This window comes from Rutilus rutilus (assembly GCF_951802725.1).
Source record: "Rutilus rutilus genome assembly, chromosome: 9".
NCBI classification, from domain to species: Eukaryota; Metazoa; Chordata; class Actinopteri; order Cypriniformes; family Leuciscidae; genus Rutilus; species Rutilus rutilus.
Window position 1 is genome coordinate 33,580,274 of NC_140223.1, and position 23,452 is coordinate 33,603,725.

At 38.2% G+C, this 23,452-nt stretch overlaps 1 protein-coding gene across 4 annotated transcripts in view; it reads right to left on the bottom strand.

Annotated features, from left to right (window-relative positions):
- tfdp2 (transcription factor Dp-2) overlaps positions 1-23,452 on the bottom strand; it is a 56,124-nt gene that overhangs the window by 4,231 nt on the left and 28,441 nt on the right. For all 4 annotated transcript variants that reach the window (XM_084418310.1, XM_084418311.1, XM_084418309.1 and 1 more), the window contains 9 exons: positions 20,139-20,227; positions 14,702-14,832; positions 14,425-14,472; positions 14,298-14,330; positions 8,776-8,938; positions 7,783-7,929; positions 3,178-3,246; positions 792-943; positions 246-412 (listed from right to left, as the gene is read on the bottom strand). In XM_084418310.1, coding sequence (XP_084274436.1) covers positions 246-412; positions 792-943; positions 3,178-3,246; positions 7,783-7,929; positions 8,776-8,938; positions 14,298-14,330; positions 14,425-14,472; positions 14,702-14,832; positions 20,139-20,227 — 999 coding nt within the window. The remainder of the gene's footprint in view (positions 1-245; positions 413-791; positions 944-3,177; positions 3,247-7,782; positions 7,930-8,775; positions 8,939-14,297; positions 14,331-14,424; positions 14,473-14,701; positions 14,833-20,138; positions 20,228-23,452) is intronic.

The window sequence follows — 23,452 nt, forward strand, 5'->3', positions numbered from 1 at the left end:
GTAATGAAGTGTCTCTTTTGAAGAGACACAGAAGCCATTTACAATCATGCATTTGCATCAGTAAAATAAAAGCAAGAAGAGTTATTTTAAGATCCATGATAATTACTTAATCTATTCAAACTATATTATCTATCAGAACCGTGATATGTTGATGTTTTGGGAGAGATCCTGTCAGGCACAAGCATTCACACAAGCAAAAATGAGTGAAAAGGAGGTTTAAGAGAAGTGTGACGTGAGATACTTACTGGTGACATAAGCCTCCAGAGACTTGGGCACTAGAGATTTGGCCATGTTGAGGTTTTCTGGAGAGCATGTGCCGTTCTCAAGCCCCAAAGACATGCCCATCCGCTTCAGGATCTCAACGTCATCATGGATCTCAAATGTGTTATCAAAGTTAAAGAGGTATTCACACCTGTTTGGAGGAACGAGTTTGTGTGTTCAGTAAAAGTGTTGATTATGACTCATTTATTCACTTTATATGCTTGAGACGTGTAAATCATTCACGTTTCACGTCATTATTGGGTTCTTTGATAATAGAAGTGTGTATATTTGACGTCATTGCGTGATTGCGTAAACAAACCAGTAAATCGGTTCATCGAAAAAAGAGCTGTCCGAAAGAACCAGTTTGTGGAAAAGAATCGGACAACCATGAAAATGCTTGAGTTTAAATGAAACTAATATGAAAATAATGCTAAAAATGAGCACAAACAAATGCTAAAATGATCTAAAATGCAGTAAAACAGCATTAACTTTTAAAATAAATAAATAAATACAGAAGAGAAATCTCGTACTTGTCACTGGAGATGGAGCAGTCGATGACGGTGCGCACGTCTGTGTTGAGAATGATGAAGGGAAGCTGAATGACAGATCCTGGAGGGGGAGTTGACTGGGACGACACTTCGTTGGCCTGGTTCCTCTGCACCAGATTCTTGAAGGCGATCTGCTGCTCGCGGGAAGAGATGCACACAATTCACCACACATGTACACAGAGCGTTTCAGCACTTATTAACGTTAAATCAGTCAGTATGTTGATAAATACAAAGCTTTGAGTAGTCGTAGCACTAACATGCATACACAGACGCTAACTCATGTAAGTCTCGGGGTGTGTGGGGGTTGGTCAAAGACTAGAAACCGAGCCAAAGCATTTTAATTTAGCGCTCCAGCAGTCCTCCCAGCCCCAAGACTGCGGCAGTGCAAGTCCTGATCGATATCCCAAGGCCTCCGTGATGAAGTCAGTGATGTGTGGACGGATCAGATGTGATCTGTTGCATCACTTACACTCATCTATAGTACGTACTTTCGGTGTTAATCTCACACATCAACACAAACAGACCGCAGTGATTTCCTGTGTGTGGGCTTTAATTTGACTGCAGGAGATGAATGACCGTCTTATTTCACTTTAAAAAAATGAATCAATAATAGGAGATTGCTGCTTTTCCACAGCTGGCCACTGTTAACGTCTCCTTCCCCCTCTCATCTGCTGCTTTTACTCCTCTATTCTTCTCTTCTTCTGAGGTAATGGAGTGAGGCTGGTTAGCGTTGATGGCACTAACTAGACAAATATTTTTTTCAGCAGTTTTTGAGTGCTGGTACTGATATGTTTTGTAGGGGTTGGAGAATAAAAAATCTGTGATGCAACGCGATTCGCTATTCAATGATTTAGAATCGATTTGTGTTTTTTTTTCTGTTTATGCACAATGGCACTTGTGTATGCTAGAGACTGCAATTGCACACAAACACACACATAAAACCATCAAACAAGTAACTTGCATAAGGTTGATGCTAAATACAAGGGTGATCTCATTGCGTTGCGTTGCGTTGTGAGTATTTGCAACACATTTGCGTATTTGGTTGCGTTGTGAGTATTTGTAGCACGTTTGTACATTTGGTTGTGTGCGTTGTGAGTATTTGCAACACGTTTGTGTATTTGGTTGCGTTGTGAGTATTTGCAACACATTTGAGTATTTGCAACACATTTGCGTATATGGTTGCGTTGTGAGTATTTGTAGCACGTTTGTACATTTGGTTGTGTGCGTTGTGAGTATTTGCAACACGTTTGTGTATTTGGTTGCGTTGTGAGTATTTGCAACACATTTGAGTATTTGCAACACATTTGCGTATTTGGTTGCGTTGTGAGTATTTGTAGCACGTTTGTACATTTGGTTGTGTGCGTTGTGAGTATTTGCAACACATTTGCGTATTTGGTTGCGTTGTGAGTATTTGTAGCACGTTTGTACATTTGGTTGTGTGCGTTGTGAGTATTTGCAACACATTTGCGTATTTGGTTGCGTTGTGAGTATTTTCAACACGTTTGTGCATTTGGATGCGTTGTTAGTATTTGTAGCGAGTTTCTGTATTTGGTTGCGTTTTGAGTATTTGCAGCACATGTGCTGTCAAACTGAAGAGGATGTTTACTTAATTTGTTAATTAATTATTAATTTCTCATTTCATGAGAAATATTCCATATTCAAGTACTTTTTTATACAACTGAATAAAAATCAACAAATAAAATTGATATTCAAAGTCAGTAAACTCATTCATTAATAATAATAAAAAAATGTAAATCATGAATTGTTTCAGATTGCGATTTGGAAATAGATTGGATTGTGAGGTTTAAAGATGTTCAGCTCTAGCATTGTCCTGTTACTGATTCTAACACATGAACCATGAGACATTTCTATGAATGAGTCAAAAAGACTCATGAATCCGTCTTAAATTCACAAATCAACGTCTGAATTGTCTAACGACTCATTCATAAACAATCAGTTGGAGCACTTTAAGTCACTGAACAGAAAGCCATCACTTTCATCATTAACAGAATAACTGTACTTATATTGGTGTGAGCTTCCTCTAAAGTACTAAAATGGATGGATAAATGAAGAGTTAAATGTTAAAGCACCAGAATCGCTAAGTGGAATCAGAATGGGAATCGTTAAATTTATTTTCTACAGATGATTCCCATATGTAGTGCTGTTTGGAATTTTTGCTGCGAGGTCGGAAAGCTTCTCTACCAAAACCTCACACACACACACACACACACACACACACACACACACACACACACACACACACACACACACACACACACACACACACACACACACACACACACACACACACACACACACACACACACACACACACACACACACACACACACACAGGTGTGGTACAAACCTGTAATATTAGCTCCTCTAGCTGGGCTCTTTTCTGTCGGATTCTTTCCAAACGCTTCTGTTTTTCCAGCTGAAAGATGACCACACACACACACACACACACACGTAAATATGTACATATCTGTCATGTATTTCTATATTTAGAGTACAGAAAAACACAGATAACAGAAAAGGTGTATGAGCTGCTCCCCCCACCCTTCCTCTCATCATCATCCTCCATTCACCCTGTGTTTCTGTCTGTCAGGCAGCCACAGATGTGACACTAACAGATGGTGTCCGGCTTTACAAACACACACATTGTGTCCTCATTGCCAATGCCTGCTCAAAGCTAGACTGGCTAGTATTAAAGTACCTACCTGTGTCTCTGTTACATACGAGAACACAAATGATATTATACATTACAAAACGCTGAAAACTATCAAATAAAATATACATTTTATGGGTTTACATGCAAATCAATAAACTGGCAATGGACATTAGCATTTATACAAGATTTTGAAATGATCAGGTTGTTCCTCCTGTTACACAGTCAAAGCAAACTGGTAACATGCAAAAATCTGTTAGGTTTTGCTTAAAACATTCATGACCTTTTCCTTGATAAAAGAACAAGCACTTATTAACCACGATCTGTGTAAGACTGTGTCTTGGGCGTTGATTTCCATACCCCAATTTAACCAATATTCTGGCTAGTTGAAATCTGAATTAGACAGACAGATATGCCTGTATTATTCTGGATTCTAGGTGCCAAAAACACTGGCAATTTTGCTAAATGACCCCGTCGAAGATAACTGAGCATAATATTCCAAATCAGTGAATAAACAAGTGTATGTTCAACAATAAAGATTAGTAATAAAGATACTGTAGTAGTTCAGTTTTGCTTGCACTGTCAGCGTTTACACCGGCTCCACTATAAAAACTTTATTTTATTTTTAGCCATATATTCTTATATATCTCGATTAAAATATTAATGCTGATAAATATTTTTAATGAAGCTAAAATATTTGTATTAATATATTAATATTTAATGTCAATTTCTTTACAAAAAAAAACAACAAGCAAAAAACTAAATCAATTGATTTGTAATATTATAGATATAAATGCAACTCTCTGACTGCTATAAATTCATAAAAATACTTTTGCTAGAAAATTATAGTATATGATGCAAAATATGACCTATTAGTTTACTAATCGAGTTAACTTTCATCCCATTCAAGCTGATGGTAGATGGTAGTAAACAAACATTACGTTTTGCAAGAAATAAAACACATGTACAAGAATGCAGCACTGGCCCGACCTTTCCGTCAAACGGACCCAAACTCTTTTATGCTGCGTACAAATATGGGTAAAATATAGGTGAAAATGCAAATTCACTCTTTGCCAGAAGGTGGTGCTTGTGGAACGGCAGGATTATAGCGTTACATAAAGCAGCGCTGCGCTCTTCACTATAGGCATTACATACTAGGGTGGTCCTTATTTTTAAAGTCTCCAATTGTCATGCTCTTAACCCTTCAAATTGTTCCTTTATATCAGAAAATACAGCATGCCAATTTGTATGGCAGTAACATAATAATTACTGGTAGCTCAATAGCTTTAAACTTTCTGAGATTTTGATGATTTTCGTAAAAACAGATCATTTGAATTGGTATTGTACCTGGCTAGCAAAATTTCCATAAAAGCATCTAATGCACCATATATTCCTAAATATGTATTTTAGATACATATCTCAGTTTACTTATTGTAGAAACTAAATCCAAATTAATCCATCCATGACCCGGTTTAGCAGATTTACCTTTCCTGGTGGAATCAATACATATTTCTACTGATGATCACCTTGGTTATTGTTTGGGTTGAGAGCACATTTTTTGGTTTAAAAAATTACATTACGTTCCTTGAAATTGACCCGGAACTTTGGCCGAATCAAGCAGATTATCAGGAGGCACAGGCAACCATACATGCAGTGAAGGTAGTCGAGAGAGGAGTGGCTCTGATTCAAGAATACAATGGCTATCTCACACACTCTGAAGAACAACTGCAGTTTCTCCTTCATGTGGTGGAAGATCACCGACGGATCTATCCAGACTGCAGAAAGTCAACACTGGCTGCTGAGCATCAGAAATGAGGGATTGTTGAAAACTTTGGGCTTTTTTTGAGATTGTTGTCATGTCAGTGTTGCTCTGATTTCAATAAAATGTAGTTCATTTGCAGCAACTTTTAATATTACTTGCATATCACAATAACGCCGCACAGCTTAACATAGGCAATCTTCCACATGATTGAGCTACCTCTAGATATAATTTTTTTGTCAACATTTTTGCATATTTCTAATTTTGAAGTTAAAAGGAACAGTTTAAGAGGTTAAGACACTAACATTTTGCAAAAAAAAAAAAAATTGGACTTGATAAGGACCACCCTAATATATACGCATTATAAACACATTTATTATTTATCAGCATAAGCTGCTGACTGCTGATAGCAAACTGCTCTAAAAGCGCGTGCACGTAAAAAGCTCAACAGCACTGCGTTTTTACATTGAAACATGCAGTGCTGGTATTTCATTGATTAAATCATCGCCATTTAACCCTTTCATGCATGAATTATGATATCCTCAGTCAGGATTTTTTTCCTATGTGTTTTTATTGCTCTTAGGGCATGAAAAACAAGAATTGATTTTTATTTTATTTTTGTACAAATTTTTCAAAGAGATCTTCAGATGTCCACTTGAGTGGACAGCATGCATTTGGTTTAAACTTAAGATATACTAGATTTAATATAAGACAATAATCAAACACATAAAGTATGTGAATTTAACGAACTAATCAATACAATTATATAAAATCATGTGAAAACTATAAAATATATACAAAAAATCTAAATGCAAAATATTGCAAAGGCTTCATACAACTTCATACAAGTTGCACTTGGCGTATCTTTGATATCAGAACATGAGGACATGATTCCATCAGATTTTTCTACAGTCTGTCAAGGTACAACTGTGGAAACCACTCAGATGCTCCCTCCAGTGCACCAGAGTATGGAGATTTACCCTTATTAGCTGATAATTCTGATTATGTTCAAGATGGACATGCACATTTCTATCATAGCCCTCCTCTGAGAAAACCTAGCGATACGTTTTTTCAATCTCATCTGAAATGATCAGTGTTGGGGGTAACGCACTACAACTAACATGCATGACCCATTCAGATTACTTTTTTGATGTTACAAGTAAAGTAATGTGTTACAAGTAACATGCATTACCTGATCAGATTACTTTTTGATCTAACAGGTAATTAACTACAAGTAATGTGCATTACCTAATCAGATTACTTTTTTATGTAACAAGTAAAGAAACGCATTACAAGTAACATGCATTACATAATCAGATTACTTTGTGATGTTATGAGTAAAGAAATGCATTAAAATAATGCATATTACATAATCAGATTACTTTTTGATGTTATGAGTAAGGAAACGCATTACAAGTAACATGCATTATGTAATCAGATTACTTTTTGATGTTATGAGTAAAGAAAAACATTACAAGTAACATGCATTACGTAATCAGATTACTTTTTGATCTAACAAATAAAGTAATGCATTACAAGTGTCATACATATGTAATCACATGACTTTTTTCAATGTCAATGAAAATTACTTTCTAATAATACAAGTACATTTATTTACAGTAAAAAAGTCACTGCAGATTAAGTTTTTAAGTTTTAAATTTCAAAAACAATATTCACATTATAATTATGAATTGTAGCTGAAATATAGCAGTTGATGCATGACGTCCACTACAGTGGACATGTGATTAATCAGAGTTTTCTCTCAATCTAAAATCAAAACTTGGAAAATTTTACTGTGATATGACTCATTAGATATTGCTTGATGCTGCAATATTTTTTTTACCTCCAAGAGTCTCCTAGATTCGAAGGAATGGGTGGATATTCTGGAGCAACTTGGCATGTCTGACTGACCCTTGGCCATCTTAGTTTGGAGGGGGGAAAAATCGAAACACAAAGGCTTGCCACTTGATTGCAATTTATAGGATGATGCACCAGGGTCCACTGAAGAGATTGATGTGCAACTTTGCCATAAAAACCCGTGCAAATTCAAGAAAATGCATTTTTAATAGCTGTCCACTGTAGTGACCACTATGCGTGAAAGGGTTAAAGTTTAATTACCACATCTAAGCAATATTGTGATTTCTTGTTTTCCCATCCCCAGATTTAAACCCTCCTGAAATTAAAATTGAGACTTTAAAGTGCCCAGCCCGGTTCAGTTCACAGCAGGGCTTTGCCAAAACTGCAGTTCACTGGTGCGTGAGTTTGTTTATAGAATGCTGTTGTCACTCCCATATATACAAATAATTATTTGTAATTATTAAATTACTTTCGAACTCCCTAAATGAACTCCAAACAACCTTCGTTTTGGCCAGATTTTTGTTTGAAATGACGTCCCACGAGTTTGTTTTTCAATTTCGCTTGAAGTATATTGGGGCCTTTAGCCAGAACGCTTAACCAGAAGATGACGCACATGCACATATCTTCTTTGGGATCAATGGGAAGGTCATTTGTGATAGTGAATGTGTCTTTTCACACACACCCACCTCTAAGTTGCGACACTCTTGGGCTGAGTTGGTGGGAAGGCCAATCCAGCGTATCTCCTTCTTCTCTTTGGAGATGATGTTCATGGCCATCAACACGTTGAGCGCGTCATACACACGCCGGCGGATGTTCTTCTGGTCGTACGCTTGCTGCAAGTGCAAACACACACCATCTATTAATGTCACAAAGCGCATGGAGATGTGTGATCATCCAGTCCAGTCGCAGCCCAAACCCTTTGTGTCTGCACTAAAGTCTTTTGACTCTTCGTCTCTCTCAGTCTTTTTACTCTGAGTCTTTGTCCTTCTAGCATTCCAGGGCAGAGAGATTAAAAACTGGTGGACTGTCAGAACTAATACCGGAAAATACTCACAACACGCCACTCTCACTCCAGGTAGAAACACTTGTTATGCAATGATCTAAGGCCAGCGGTCAAAACCCAAGCCCAAACTCTCATTATAAAAGAGATATTATCTGAGATCAACATTAAGTGTCTGTTCCTGCTTATGGTTTTGGGATACGGCCAGACGAGAGGTGGACGCTGTGCAGTGCGACGGGAAGTGCTCAACGCTCTTCATAAACCACAGGCCGATAAATCACAGCTCATATCAACATGAGAGGTCGCAGGAGGAACCTGTAGAACTTTACTGTGTTTTATTGGTCCAGTTCTGTGGTATTCTGTTGTGTAAACAGACACTGAAGTAAGTGATGGTCATTTAAGTGAGGCATAATGGTAACGCTATGCATATTTCATATCTGAAAGAGCAGTCCGAGACAAGGACAGTCTTTTTAGATCAATATCAAATGGCTCTGTAAGAAAGCATTATGTAAAATCCATGACTTTTAAGGCTGAGTGTGCGAGTTATGCACCCAATTTTAATACTTGTGGTAAAGGTTTTTTTTTTGTGTGTGGTTTTTTTCAAATCTCTGAACAGACCAACAGTAAAAAATAATTAGAAATCAAGCTTAAAGTCTTATCATGATCTCGTGGCACTCACCGAGTCGGCGGGCATCAGGCTGCTGGCGTGTGTGAACTCAGACACCAGCTCATCGGCCACCTCGTTGTAAGACGTGGTGCCTTTCTTTTGTACCTTCTCGCACACCTTCATGGAGAAGTGCCTCAGGCCTTTCCCGTTCTTATCTGCCCTCTTCAATCTCTTACTGCAGAGACACAGAGGAAGAGAGAGTTTGTTTGTTAGTTGGACAGCACAATAAAGATTGTCAAGATTAGTAGCATTCATTTTTAATAGAAAGCAAATCAGTATTCAACACATACATACATACATACACACACACACACACACACACACACACACACACATACATATACATACACACACACATATACATATATATATCAAATCGCTATATTTCCTTGTTTAAAATGTCCTGCAAGATGCAGTTTCTTTCCAAACTGCGATAAGCGCCGAACCTATTTTTAGCCTAAACGCGATATATCCTCTGGACTAATCAGAATTCTCTCTCTATCACCCTCAAATCACTCGCGCGTATCGCGCCAGACGCTCAATTCGCCTCATTCGCTCACCGCGCTAAACGCCTCATTCGAGCCGGACCTCCAGATGCGCGTAAACGTGTCTTTAGTACATTGACTTAACATGAAAATCACTTGCGCCAGACGCTCTATTCGTTTGGTCGTGATTGTAAAGTGTAATGTAAATGTAAAGTGGACAATTGTTCTACTTTTTATGGGTTCGACACTTTACTGAATGCCAATGTATTTATTATGCCTTTTTTTTCTTTTTTAAAGACAAACCATAAATTTTAGGAAAAAGTTGATGGATTTACAGCGTTTTGGAAAAAAAATTATGGATTTATAGCATAAAAAAAAAAAAAAAAAAAAAAACTTTGAATTTATCATCAACAATTTTGTTGTTTGATTTAATAATCATTGTTCAACATGTTCAGACTGAGCCAAAAAAACATTTTAACAGGGAAAATTGAATGTTCACAAAATGTGTGGGTCTAGGTAAAAAAAAAATATTTTCCTGAAAACTATAAGAGCCAAAAAAGAGCTCCTCATATGTGTTGAATGTTGATTTCCTTTTAATAAAAAATGTATGCATTGTTGTAAAACATACTATAGTACAAAAAACATTTATACTAGGGGTACGTTCAAGACAACAAGACAACGATATACTAAAAATAGAAAAGTTTTCCCTTTGCATTTTCCACGAACAGACGACAACACTGTCAAAATGATCTCCGTTCACACGGATCCGCGAAAATGATTATAAATGCTGTATTCTTCATGCCAGGCCAGTAGTTGGCGATGTCACTTTGTAAAGAAACACTACGCGCCTGTAGACTGAACATGTAATACACATGCGCCGTTTTCACAAATTCATGTTTTTGTAGTCTACGCAGAGACGATCATGGTATCGGTTTCAAAAACTTGCACTTTGAAACGATTGCATTTTTAGGCCACCAAAACGCTGTTGCGATTTGAGTCGGTTTCAGTGGTTTTGTGTGTACGCAGATATTTCGTTTACGAAAAAAAAAGTAGAACGAGAAAAATAAAAAAAACATCGGATAGGGAAAGCTCTGGCTTCGTGTGGATGTGGCCTAAGGAAGTCTTCTGACAGGCTGTTGTTTAAAGTGGTTTGTGAACCAGCAAACAGCTCTGTTCTCTGTAGCTGCAGACGACGCGTTCGAGAGTGACGTGCCTCGAGACACTTCTTTCCTGTTACAAATAGCAGATATGTGTTGCACAATCACTTTTCATCCTATATTTCATTTACACCCATCATATCCTATTTGTCATTTGTTGATTCAACCAAAACACACACACACAATCTGGCAAAGAGACAGCATGTCCAGGGCTGTGACACTCTTTGTGCTCCCAGCATGCATGTGTGTGCACATTTTCATGTGTGCTTCGTGTTTCACTGGGTCCTTGGCCCTGGGTCGTGTGTCACTGTAGCTCACTGCATGATGCGTCAAGTTCAACCACAGAGGTGGGAAAACAAGCACACACATGATACGTGTGTGAGAGTGCGAGTGACTGACTCAACGTGACGTCGACGGCACCACTGCAATGCATACAACCACACTCATTCACTCAATTTATTAATGAAGGACAGAGAAAGGGTCGGTGAACATGTGTCACAAATAAAACCATAGAGACTGTATAAAACAATGGACATAGTGTCCGTGACGTCACCCGTGGGTTTCTGAAGAACATTTGCTTAAAGTGGGCGGAGCCGGCCGTCGCCATCTTGTCAGCGCGTCACTCCCGGATAAACGAAAATGTGCAAAGAGGCGGGATTAGCTGAGGTGACGTGACGCTAACAGACAGCAGACAAACGGCTGGTAGTGACAGCAGCTGCAATTCACCTGTCACTCAAGTGACCACGCCCTTAATTATGCACAACTTTGAGGCTTAATATAATTTAAACAGATGAGTTATACAAGAATTCACCCCCCTCACAGTTGTCATGAAGGGCAAAATTAGCTATGTAGACCAAAACCACTTTTTGTACCGGGCTGTAAACATATCTTTTCTGCTGTAAAGTTGGGCATATTAACATGGGGGTCTATGGGATTGACTCTCTTTTGCATCCAGCCTCTAGTGGCCAGTCGATGAACTGCAGTTTAAGTCCCTTCCAGAGAGACAGGAAGGTTGCCGCTTGAATAACACAGACAACATGAGAATAAAGCACTAGACTCTAAAAACGAAATAAAACGTAAAGTTGTTACTTTGTAAAACCTAAGATAACTAAGAAAAATATATTAACATAGCGCATTTCCTATGTACTACCTAAAAAAAAGTCTTTTTTTTTGTTATATACCATTATATATATATATAATAATTTTCAAAATCGCAATGGAACGCAAGTAGTGACAGACCTTTTCTTTTGTACTGTGACATGCATCCGAGCGTAACAGTTTATTAAAAATGAAAGAAACTATAATGTAGGAAGTGGGTCTAACCAACGAATGTTGATTGGATTTTAAGATGTGGGCGTTGCACTTAAAAATGAATGTGAGCTTGCCGTGGATTGTGGAGGGTTTAGGGTTAAAGCGGACTAAATGATATCTATAACAAGCATTTACAAAATAGATAGGGTGAATTTAAATATCATCCGACTTGTGCTCATGATGCCAGCAAGCAAAAATAACCATCGCTATCAAATTAAGTATAATTTTGCATTCTGCTATACGCATACGCTAGAATAAAGGTGAAATCTGAAGTATACTCTGGGCTTTACAGGTACTAGCAGGTTACATAACCCGTCTGTGTACGGATGATTACGTTATTACACCGTTGTTCCTCATGCCGTGATGCACCATCCGATGTCGAGTGCATGTGTGCCGCAGAGGCTGTGGTGCGTGCGAGCGCTTGTGAGAGTTAAAACAAAGAGATGGCTCAGGGTTCGATGGTGTGCCAAGAACACAAACAGGAAAAGTCCGGAGGAAAATTCACTCATTCTTTCTCTCTCACACACATGCTGTATGAAAAAAGCGCCACTGCACTGTGGGGTGAATTACGTAACTGTCGCTCAATGAAGGAGAGAGGTGCGGAGAAACAGGAGGAACACGGGGGAAGCAAGGGAGGGAGGGTGCAGTAGTGGCTGATTGGGGTTTCAGTCGTCAGGACAAATTAGTTCCAGACCCCCAGCTCACCAACATTCACCCCTAATTGACTGGAAGTACTGCAATGCTGTAAGAGGGACTCTCACGCAGCTCTGTGTGTGTGTGTGTGTGTGTGTGTGTGTGTGTGTGTGTGTGTGTGTGTGTGTGTGTGTGTGTGTGTGTGTGTGTGTGTGTGTGTGACTGTGAATATGACACGCATTTACACGTAACACACATGCACACGCACACTGGTTTCTGCTTAGCAACAGCGCTGAGATGTGTTCCCCCCTGTGAAGAATGTTTTAGCATCAGAGAAATGCAGTCTCAGGACAGAAAAGAGAGAGAGAGAGGAGAGAGATGGAGGAGAGAGAGAGAGAGAGAGAGAGAGAGAGAGAGAGAGAGAGAGAGAGAGAGAGAGAGAGAGAGAGAGAGAGAGAGAGAGAGAGAGAGAGAGAGAGAGAGAGAGAGAGATGGAGGGCTGGAAAAGAGGAAGTGGAAAGAGAGGAGAGGGGGAGGGAGATTCATCTGACCTTTCGCAGGAGAAGACACATCTGCCAGAATGCAGCAAAATTGAGGAGAGTCACAGAAGGGTAACGGTCTGTGTCTGTGTTTGTACTGTGAGCAATTCAAAGAAACGCTAGAAATAATTCACGGGGGCCTGAACAGGAAATATCTATCAAATTTGAATAAAAAATTGCAAATATTTAGTTATTAGCGATGAAGTGACCATATTCAAACAGGTTTCCCGAATGCTACCCGAATAAACTCGATATGAAAATCCCACATTCCATTTACAGTTAGTCTTACCCACAGTAAATCCATGGTAAATGTTAGTGATTTGTGGATTGAAATGTATTCTGAACTGAATGTTGTGTTGTCTGTGTCAGTGTTGTTGAGAATGTCAGCTCTGGCTTTTCATTCGTTTAAATCACCAAGACATTTGTGTTTGTGTCATCACTGGTGAGCGAGTAAGCGCACTTGTTCTGAGCTCGTACTGTGCTGTCCTTTGGGCAGCAGAGATAATAAATGATGCGTCTGTTTCGTTCCACTTCTGGCGCGTTTAATGTTTCTCATAAGCAACACAATTGCCAGTGCTTGTCAGTTATCACATTTTATTTTGCTCACGGTTTACAGCAAAACCTGGCCTAAACTCTAGCGCGGTCGCTTTGTGCTGACACTGTGAAACTGCATGATTTGTAAATTATATGTGGCGGGCCATTTAACATTTTAATAAACAAGGTGCGGGCCATTTAAAATTCATCCCCGGGACGTGTTTGGGTGCGGACCGGACTTTGGACACCCCTGCCCTAGACAGTCCCGCTCCAAACCCTTTGAGCCGATGTGGCAGCCTGATCCGGAGTACACAAGCTTTTATAATATTGAAGCCCACTAAATGTTCAAAATGATGGCTTTCAATTACACATAATGTCGAATGGCTAAAATGACTTATTTATACTTGTAAAAGCAAATATTTAGATAAACACTTAAATATATAGAGGATTATGTGTAGTGATATGGACAAGAACTCGATGAACTCCTGAACAAATGTCAGCATGAACCAAACAGGAACACATTCAGTAGTGTAGGGGAAAGCACAGGCTCCCTGTGAAATCTAGCACACACTGCTGACGTCAGAGTTCCTCAGTGAGAAATAACGTTCAATTAAGAGAGAGAAGCAGCTGAAGGAGGGCTTGACAGTGTGTTTTATGTTAGCAGAGAAGCTCATTAGGGACACGGGGGCTCTGAAACACAACTGGGGAGTGCAGCTGTGATCCTCCACTGTCCTGCTTAACATCTGAGCCTCATAAATCCTAGCGAGACTGCAGCTCTCTTTCTCTCGCACACACACTTATTTGTCTCATGGGCACATCCATTTAAAGACGAGTGTGTCTATTGATCCCAGTGTCCCTCAACTCAACTCACTTACCTGGACGAGGAGTCGCTCAAACACAGTCCGTCCCTGCAAAACACATGTGAATATTTACACGTTTTGATCTCTCTTTCTTCTAATCTTTTTAAACATGATTTTAAAAGTGTGAAAACAGATGCCCCACCTGTCTGAGTAATAGGAGTCAATGTAGTCATGTGTCCTTTTTTTGTTCCTAACAAAGGGAAGGCCACAGTTAGTCAACAAACACACACGGTTGAGTTCGCCAAACACATCTGAATTTCAATCGGTAAAATATCTCTAGATTATGTAAGGTTTTAAAGTTTGCAAATGCTTCTCCAAACTCAAGCAGAAAACAAATCCCCATCAGTTCACATGAGGACATCAGAGTGCCATAGGAGCGCCTCATTCCCATTAAAATCAGTGCAGTGCACGTGGCTCACCCCGGGGTCCATTCGTTGCCCTCGGGAGGGTGTGCCTGAGTAACCATTGCAACCGGTGTCGTGTGCGGCGTAAACGGGCTGCCGATGAGGATACCTCCAGGGTGAGACACTCTCTGCGGTGTGCTTAAAATCTACAGAAAGGAAAGAAAACAAATGTAAGGTTATGCAAATTATAACTGAAGATAGTTAGGTGACAAGTTAAGACCGGTAGAGAGCATCACTAGGGAAAGTTCATGTTAGTTTTGGCAGTCAGCCCCTCCTGGTGGATACCATTATGGGAAAAAAAAAACATGTTTCTCCATCCAGGTTGTGTACTTCCAGTGAACAACTGCCACTGAGATGAAAGAGAGCACTAACGGGTTGATTTCTATAGGCACAATAGACGTTTTTGATTTGGGCGACCTCCACTGTGGTGCTCTCTCCCTCTGGATCTCTCCTCATGCGAGTGTGTGCTGCAGCCCCAGGGGAGCGGACACGTCTCAGTCTCAGCAAGGACACCCTCATACATCACCGCACCCATCATCCTCCTCCTGGCCCTCTGGATGTATTCAGAAAGGCTCGCTACCATACATCTGGTCCATTATGAGGTGCGTATGAGATGCATAATATCAAAACTTTGTGGTATAAAACACACCAGATCACAAAAAAAAAAAAAATATATATATGTTTCACCAAAATGTGCAGTAAATGGCATATTGCATTGTGTACTGTATACCAGTGGCGAAGCTACAGATGCGCCCTTCATTTTCCAAATAGATGTATGAAATAATTTCATAAACAATAACTATCTCATCACACTATATTTACTTAGTTAAAGGAATTATTAAATGGACGTTTCCATGGTCCGCTGCAGGCGATGTCCTAGCTTTTCCTCTCCCTATAGGAGCATATGAATATTTTATGTTTTATGTTTTATGTTTATGAATGCCTGTCACCTTGAGCATTTCTGGTCTCGCACCTGCTGTATCCCACAATGCTTTGTGTTCAAATCTATTTCCAGTGAGATGAATGAATTAGGAATCGTGTAGCCACTTTTTAAAAAAAAATGTATTTATAACTTACTACTGTATGTCATTCAACTTATCTTTTTCATACTTAAATACAAAACCTTATGTTTTATTTATAACATGCTACCTGGTTTGACAAACTGATTTAAGTATGCAGTATAATGTCTTCATGTTTGCGAAGTATACGGATAAAAAAAAAAGTATATATTTATATATATCGTGGCCACGAATTAAGAATCATTTCATTCGTTTTAATTTGTTAACTCATTTTAGGAAATCATGGCCACATTAAACTACTTCGTTCCCTTGTTTTGATTGAATTAAAACAAGGAAAACAAATTATTACAACATGGCCACAATCAGGAGAACAAATTATTATAACGAACGTACAATTTACTTAAAACGCCCTGTAAGTCGTGGGAACTAATTAATTCGTGACCACAATATATGTTTTTTTTTCCCCACATGTCATGTCAGTGTTATTTTAGTATTATTTATATAATGTTATATTTATTAATATTTTGAATGAGCTTTTATTTTAATATTTTCAATTTTCATTTTAGTTTAAGTTTTAGTAATGGTGTTATGTGCTTTTGTCATTTAATGTGTTATATATATATATATATACACACATATATATATACATATACATACATACATATATATACATATACATACATATATATATATATATATATATATATATATATATATATATATATATATATATATATATATATATATATGTTTTTTTTTTTACAGTTTTAGTTAACAATAACAAGACTGAGTCATGTGACAACACTGTAGCATACCATTTAAAATGTATATCATGTCATACAGTTTCATGGAAGTATGCGGAGTACACTCTACAGTATGCAGGAAGTTCAACGTTGTAACGTCTTGTTTTCTCGCCCCGTGTTAAACGCTACACGGGTGACACTGAGTGTGGAGGACGTAACTGTGAGATCCACTGAGTCGGAAAGGAATCTGTGTGTAAGTGTGCCACACATCTCTGTAACGAGTGAGTGCGGGTCCTAACGAGGGTCGTTAATAAGCTCATTAGCAGAGGTGCGGGCACACAGCGCGCTTGTTCTCCTCTGAGCCTCTGCTTTCATGCTTTCGGCCCTTCCGCTCTGCCGTCAAACACGGGGACTCGTTGTCGTTTCCGCACCTCTAGCGGCACTAAACACAACTGCACAAATAATGTCTGCTTCCACACAGGTTTCCCATGCAGTCCTACTGCCATTGTTGAGACAAACAGGGTCCCGGAAATCACAAGTTAGTACATGCAAACAAAGCATGAGTGTTTGCACTCTTCAGGAAGTCAACCTAACAATTGCTTAATTGCAGGTTCCTATTGAGCTAGTAAAGAATGACATATTTTAGCACTGAAACCAACATTTCACCTTTAAATGTATGCATTTACACAGAAGACCCTTCCTGATAGATGTTTACTGCAGCATTGCTGTCAAACTTCAGCTCATCAAGGTCTCTCTCTCCAACTTCCTCCCCTTTCATCAGTGTCTTTCCTCCCTTTAAACTCCATTGTGCGAGTCCATCTCTTCAACATTCCTTTCTTTTGTTCTGCTGAGTGCAGCCATACTGACCCGTAAACACCCTCCTCTTCCACCCCTTCAGTTTCCTATTGTCCATGTACAGCAGACAAGCACATGTAAATCACTGTTCTCTGAAGTCCCACTGCCCACTACTGGCTACAGAACGAACTGCAGCACAACCGTCCCATCTTCAAACATCTTTTACACAGGCAGCTCGAATTTGTGAAGGGGATGGGTGTCAAGTTAACACTTTTTGTTTATTTATCGGTAGCACTGCACAATAAGGTCTCTTTAGTTAACACTAGTTGTCATTAACCAACACTGATAATGAGCAATACATTTGCTACAGTATTTATTAATCTTTGTTAAAGTCAGTTAATGCAAGCTCAGGTCCATTAAATAATATTAACAGATACAACTTTTAATTGTATTAATGCATTAGTAAATGTTGAAATTAACCTAATTTGATCTGATTAATCTGATTAAAACATAAATAGCAAATATGACGACAGAATTGAGATGTTTGATCCATTTTTGGTGAATAATTTCTTTGAAAGTATTTTTAGATACATTTAATATACTGTAGGTAGACAAATACTGATATTTATTACAAAGTTTATTTATATCATAGCATGAATATAAATATTCCTCATTGTGTTTAGCAGATGTACTGCATTTTACTTCTAGCATTCTAGAGACAACATTTCCAGTCTACTTTGGTTCCTCTGAACCGTTTCAAACCATTTCAAAATGAACATAAATGCTCATGAAACGAAATGTGATGAAGTTTTACCAACGGCGAATATAATTAATTGCCGTTGGACTTTAATTTGGTCACTTTTGTAACCATTTAAGTCAGTCTGGAGTGGTGTTGCAAAGGGGCTGAACATTTCCGGTCAATTTCCGGAGACTTTCCACGGAAACTTGATCTGGGGAATTTTGGAAATATTCCAAATTGGAAACTTAAATGGAATTTATGGGAATTAATTGGACATTTGAGGAAATGTATATAAACCGTATCATATACAAAACATAAATATAAACATTTTGTTATAGTTATAGTAGCAGGCATGTTAGTTGTTGTTGTTGTTTTTATTGCATATTGATATATTTTTCAATTAATTACTTCTGATTTAGTAAATATTTTTATTGCAGCAATTGTTATGCAAGTTATTTATTTGAGTGTCACATGATCCTTCAGAAATCATTCTAATATGCTGATTTGATACTCGGTTATTATGAATGTTGTGTATTGATATTAAAGGCAGGGTAGGTAGGATTTATTAAAAATTAAAGATCCAAATTTGTTAAAACTTTCTATATATATCAATACATAATTAAAATGTAAGAACTCTGAAAAAAAGAGTATAAAAATCAAGTGACTCTAGACCGTTTAATCTGTATTAAACACAGCTCATTATTTCGATTCGGGACGAATCAAAGGATTAGCTTAGGCGACTGTCACTCTCTCGCAACCATGGCAACCACCCTTTTGCCACACAGCACCTGCCCACTTGCGCGCGACCGTTTGATTTGAGGAGTGCGAGAGGCACGGAACCTGATCACACCTCCGTCCAGTAGATGGCGGTAATGCACTATGTTTGCAAGCTGCCAATAAAATCTATCGAAGAAGAAGAAGAAGGCACTGAACCTAGGAATACCAAAACAATGGCAGAGAAAGAGCAATCTAAATTTACAGTACCGGCATATGCAGTTAGTGAAGGCAAACCAGGCAAAAAAATGCCCCTTCCCCTCCGCTTGTCTCAGGTAAATAATGCGTCCTCTAGCTCAGCGGTCGGAGTCGCGCGTTCATGTGTTTTGGGGGCGTGGCTTTGGAAGAAGCACAGAAATGAGGGGGTGGAGTGAATGGAAATAATGAGATGTCTTTAAAACAGTCGTGAGAGGTCTACAGACACTCGATTTTGATACTTTCTTTTTCAGAGTACTTACATTTTAATTATGTATTGATATGTACATAAAGTTTAAACAAATTTGAAAAATAGAATTTTTAGACCATTTCTACCTACCCTGCCTTTAAGCAGCACAGCTGTTTATTAGAATGATTTCAGAAGGATCATGTGACACTGAAGACTGGCGTAATGATGCTGAAAATACAGCTTTGCCTTCACAGGAATAAATGACACTTTACTATATATTAAAAATTAAGAAATTAGAACATAGAAATTCAACTGAAATTGTTGTAACCAAGATTTTGCTGCAAGATTATTTATTTTTTTAACTACATGTAAGTGCCCTGTGTTATGAGTCATTTGCTCATTGCTTCCATTCTGTCCTGTGTATTATTGTCTCAGTGTCTGTGCATGTTTGTGTTACAGGTGGGCGGTATCTAGTGATAATTTGTCGGAGGCTGCGATTGGTTCTCCTCCACACCTGATCCAGATATAAGGACCGCCCCAAACACTCAACAGAGGCCACTATTGTGCCATCGTTGATCGTAAACCACTTCGCTATTGTTTTGTATCATCATCATCATCATCTAGTCTAGTCTAGACTAGAGTGTCATATCAGAGAAATTTTAAATGTTTGTTTGAGATTGTGATTTGTGATTTTGAACCTCTGTTTATCCTTGTTAACTGACCCACGCCTGGCCGACCCCTAGCGGTCGTAACACCTGTTTAAGTACATTTAAGGCTAACCTGCAATTTTGAAAATTCCCAGTTTATTCCCATTAATTCATATATATTCCCATTAATTCCCATGGAAAGAGTCCAGCCATGAAAATCCCGGAATGCTGCAACTGAAGCAACTGCAGCCTTAGATCTGAGTGTTTGAGAGATTATGAAGTGCTGCTTGTTTACATGCATTTAAAGACGTGTGTGTGTGTTTGTACACGGGTGTTGGTGTGACACTGACCATCTGGGCTCCCACATTTGAATTGACCGTTCCTAGTGTGATCTTGGCGGCTGGGCTGTAGCTGGACGGCGTTACCAGGGAAATGTGGCCTGCAAACACAAACATAGTCAAGCTGATGTTCACAAATAAGAGCTGGGAGTTTCTGAAAGGAAAAAGCATTTCACAGACAAGCTTGAATGGATCCCAGCTTCGACTGCATGGAAATGTTGATTTGCTCACAAATTAGAGCTCTCAAGCTGATTAAGTTTTACAGGCCGTAAGCAAACTATAAATGCGATTCACATTACTTATGTGCAGTGAAATGTACCATTAAAAATAATTCTGCCTTTTCAACAGCATCGGTCCTGAAAATGACTACTTAATGTTGAATCACGCTGGCCAATAAGCAATTTATAAGGCTCAAAATCACATTCTGTTAAAGTTGCATAGGAGAATGTAAAATGTCTACGTTTTATAATGTAAATTTGGTTGAACGCGCACACCATCATAGACACAAGTTCTGCCTCTTATGCCTATCATGATGTGGGGCATGTTTTCAAACTCTATGGGGCGAAATATGTCATCAAACCGTCTATTATAAGCTTTGCAATAAAAAGTAAAACAATTACGAAACACAACACAAATTAAACTGATGAATCGAAACATTGTTCCTCGTATCAAATCAAATTGAATTATTTATACATTAGTCAAATAGATTTGATGTCTCGCATGGTTTCTCATGTTCACAGATAAATGGGTGGCCCTAAAAAGTATTAGGACACTTGAGCCTAGGGGTGTGCGATATGACGATTTCTCCACGATCTGCTTTTAAAGAAATATTGTAGTATCGTGCATTATATCAGTTGCTGTTCTGGCGCCTCTGTCCCAACATACTGAACAACGCAACGTATTTTCACATAAAATGTTAACGCAGCGGAACGGGACACTGCAGTTCACAAAAGTTCAGAATTTGCATGTGCTTTAATGCCTTGTCGGTTAAACATTTCATTTGCGTGCTGATGGCGTACATGTGAAGCTCACATGCACTCACAGCCTGTCTACCAGCGCCTGGATACTGGACTAAGTTATCTTTCGAGTCTTTTTGTGCTGATACTGTCAAATACACACAAGGTTTAAGTTATATAAACAAAGTCGGTTATGTCTAAAGTGAACGCAAACTTGAGAAAATTGAGAGAAAATCTGCTTGTCAAATGCCTGTATATTAGACGCGTCTAATAGTAAACGCGCTGCCGCTTGTCCTTAAAGGGATAGTTCACCCAAAAATAAAAATTCTCTCATTATTTACGCACTCTAATGTTGTTCCAAACCTGTATTCATTTATTTCTAATATTTCCAAATTTTTTGTAAAATTAATATTTTGAAGAATGTGGCTCTCCAAACAGTGGCTGGTCCCCATTGACTCCCACAGGAGAAGAATATATATGGAAGTCACTGGGGTACATCAACTGTTTGGTTACTGACATTCTTCCAAATAACTTTTATTTTCAACAGAAGAAAGAAACTTATTCGAGTTTAAAACAACTTGAGAGAGTAAATTATGACAATTAGAATTTTTAGGAGAACTATCCCTTTAAATGTTAATAAAACAACAAAATGCAAAGAGAAAATCACTCACTGCTCTTGACTGATCACTTTTAATAGTAGCTTTAATAAGTATCAATGTATAATTTATACAGTGAAGTCTATGTTTTGTTTTATTTTCATATTTGTTCATTTAATTACTTTCTTCAATGCTATACCGTTAAATACACCTACTGTAGCTGAAAACATAAAGCACTGTTTATTTAATTTGTATATTAAGTTGTGTATGTGTATCTTTGTATTCTTTCTTAATATTTAATAACAAAGAAAATAATGACAAATATTTTTATCTTCGCCCCTGTCTGCCATTCTTTTGTATTTTATATTTTGTTACCTAAGGCTTTGTTTTTAAAATATGGACATTAGTTTGGCTGTAATGCTCAGTCACAAAATAGTAAAACCAACATAAAAAAGAATCGTGATAAAATCGCGAATCGTGATTTTCCTGAAAAAAAAAATCGTGATATGATATTTTTGCCATATTGCCCAAATATTTGTGTATTTTTGAGAATCAAATTTGATACATCAGGCTTTTATGTCTCATATAGTATGATATAGTGAGAATATGAAGTTCATACTCAAGGAAGAAAAACAAAAAAAAACCTGTTTTATTATGCAAACATATGCAGTTTGGTGCAGTTGCTGAAATTTATATGGCCAAGATGAAATTATGAAAGCTTAATGTAAATCAGTTTTTAACAGTATAGCAGATACTTACATAAAATGCATATAAATATCAGCCGTCACTCTATATCTCCCAATATTACGTCTTAGTAAGACGATAGTTCAATGCTTAGTTTCATGATCAAAGCTCTGTAGTTTTAAAATGTATGATGTACTGCAATATAATGATGATTGAGAGATGAACAGATGTTCCTCAAAAGCCTGAGGGATCGTGTTTGAGGCTCACATTTCAACATGATTTTTCTAAAAAAATTATGGATAATCAAGTAAACACAAGCTGATTCGGTCCAGTAAGTGTTTATTACTACAATATAATATTACTTAAATATTGCTAACAATATGAACGCTATTCTTACATTTACTACAAGAATCTGTAAAGATTTCACAGAATAAAGACACGTTAAATTGTACTAAAGGCCTTTGCCTTGATCAATCAGACGACAGAAGGCTTGTTGTTGATGACGGACAACAGGCTTTTCAGCAAAGTTTTGATCATGTTGATAATTTAGAGGTCTTTGTGTATCAAATATGGTAGGCTTTATGGGATTGATGTGATGAACTACTCTGCTCCTGTGTGAACTTGAGAAGAGAGGACTTCGCACATCCACACACAAGCACTGCAACATCAGCTGGATAAGAGTCACTGCAAAACGTCTCTAAGAGGTGAAGTTGGTTTTGAGGAAAGCTCTAGCATAAATGTATTTGCAGATATCATCCAATGCAACAGCATCAAGACATGTTTAAATGAAGCTGAAGGGTCCAAATACTTCTTGAGGCCACTGTATAACAGTGGTTTTCAGTGATTTCCATCATGAATATCCCCTTTACACCCCGGGAAGAGACGGCTTGCGTCGGTGGGATAAGACTGAGAGCGAGGGAAGGTTACAGTATGGAGATCGAGGGCAAGACGCTTCTGAAGAAAAGAAAAAATCCTGAAATGCTTTCTTTTGAATAGAGATGCAAATCATGTAAAGGTTGTGGCATATCAGATGCAAAACCATGCAAATGGGCCTTGAAATCACGCACGAACACGCAATAGGGCCGAACAC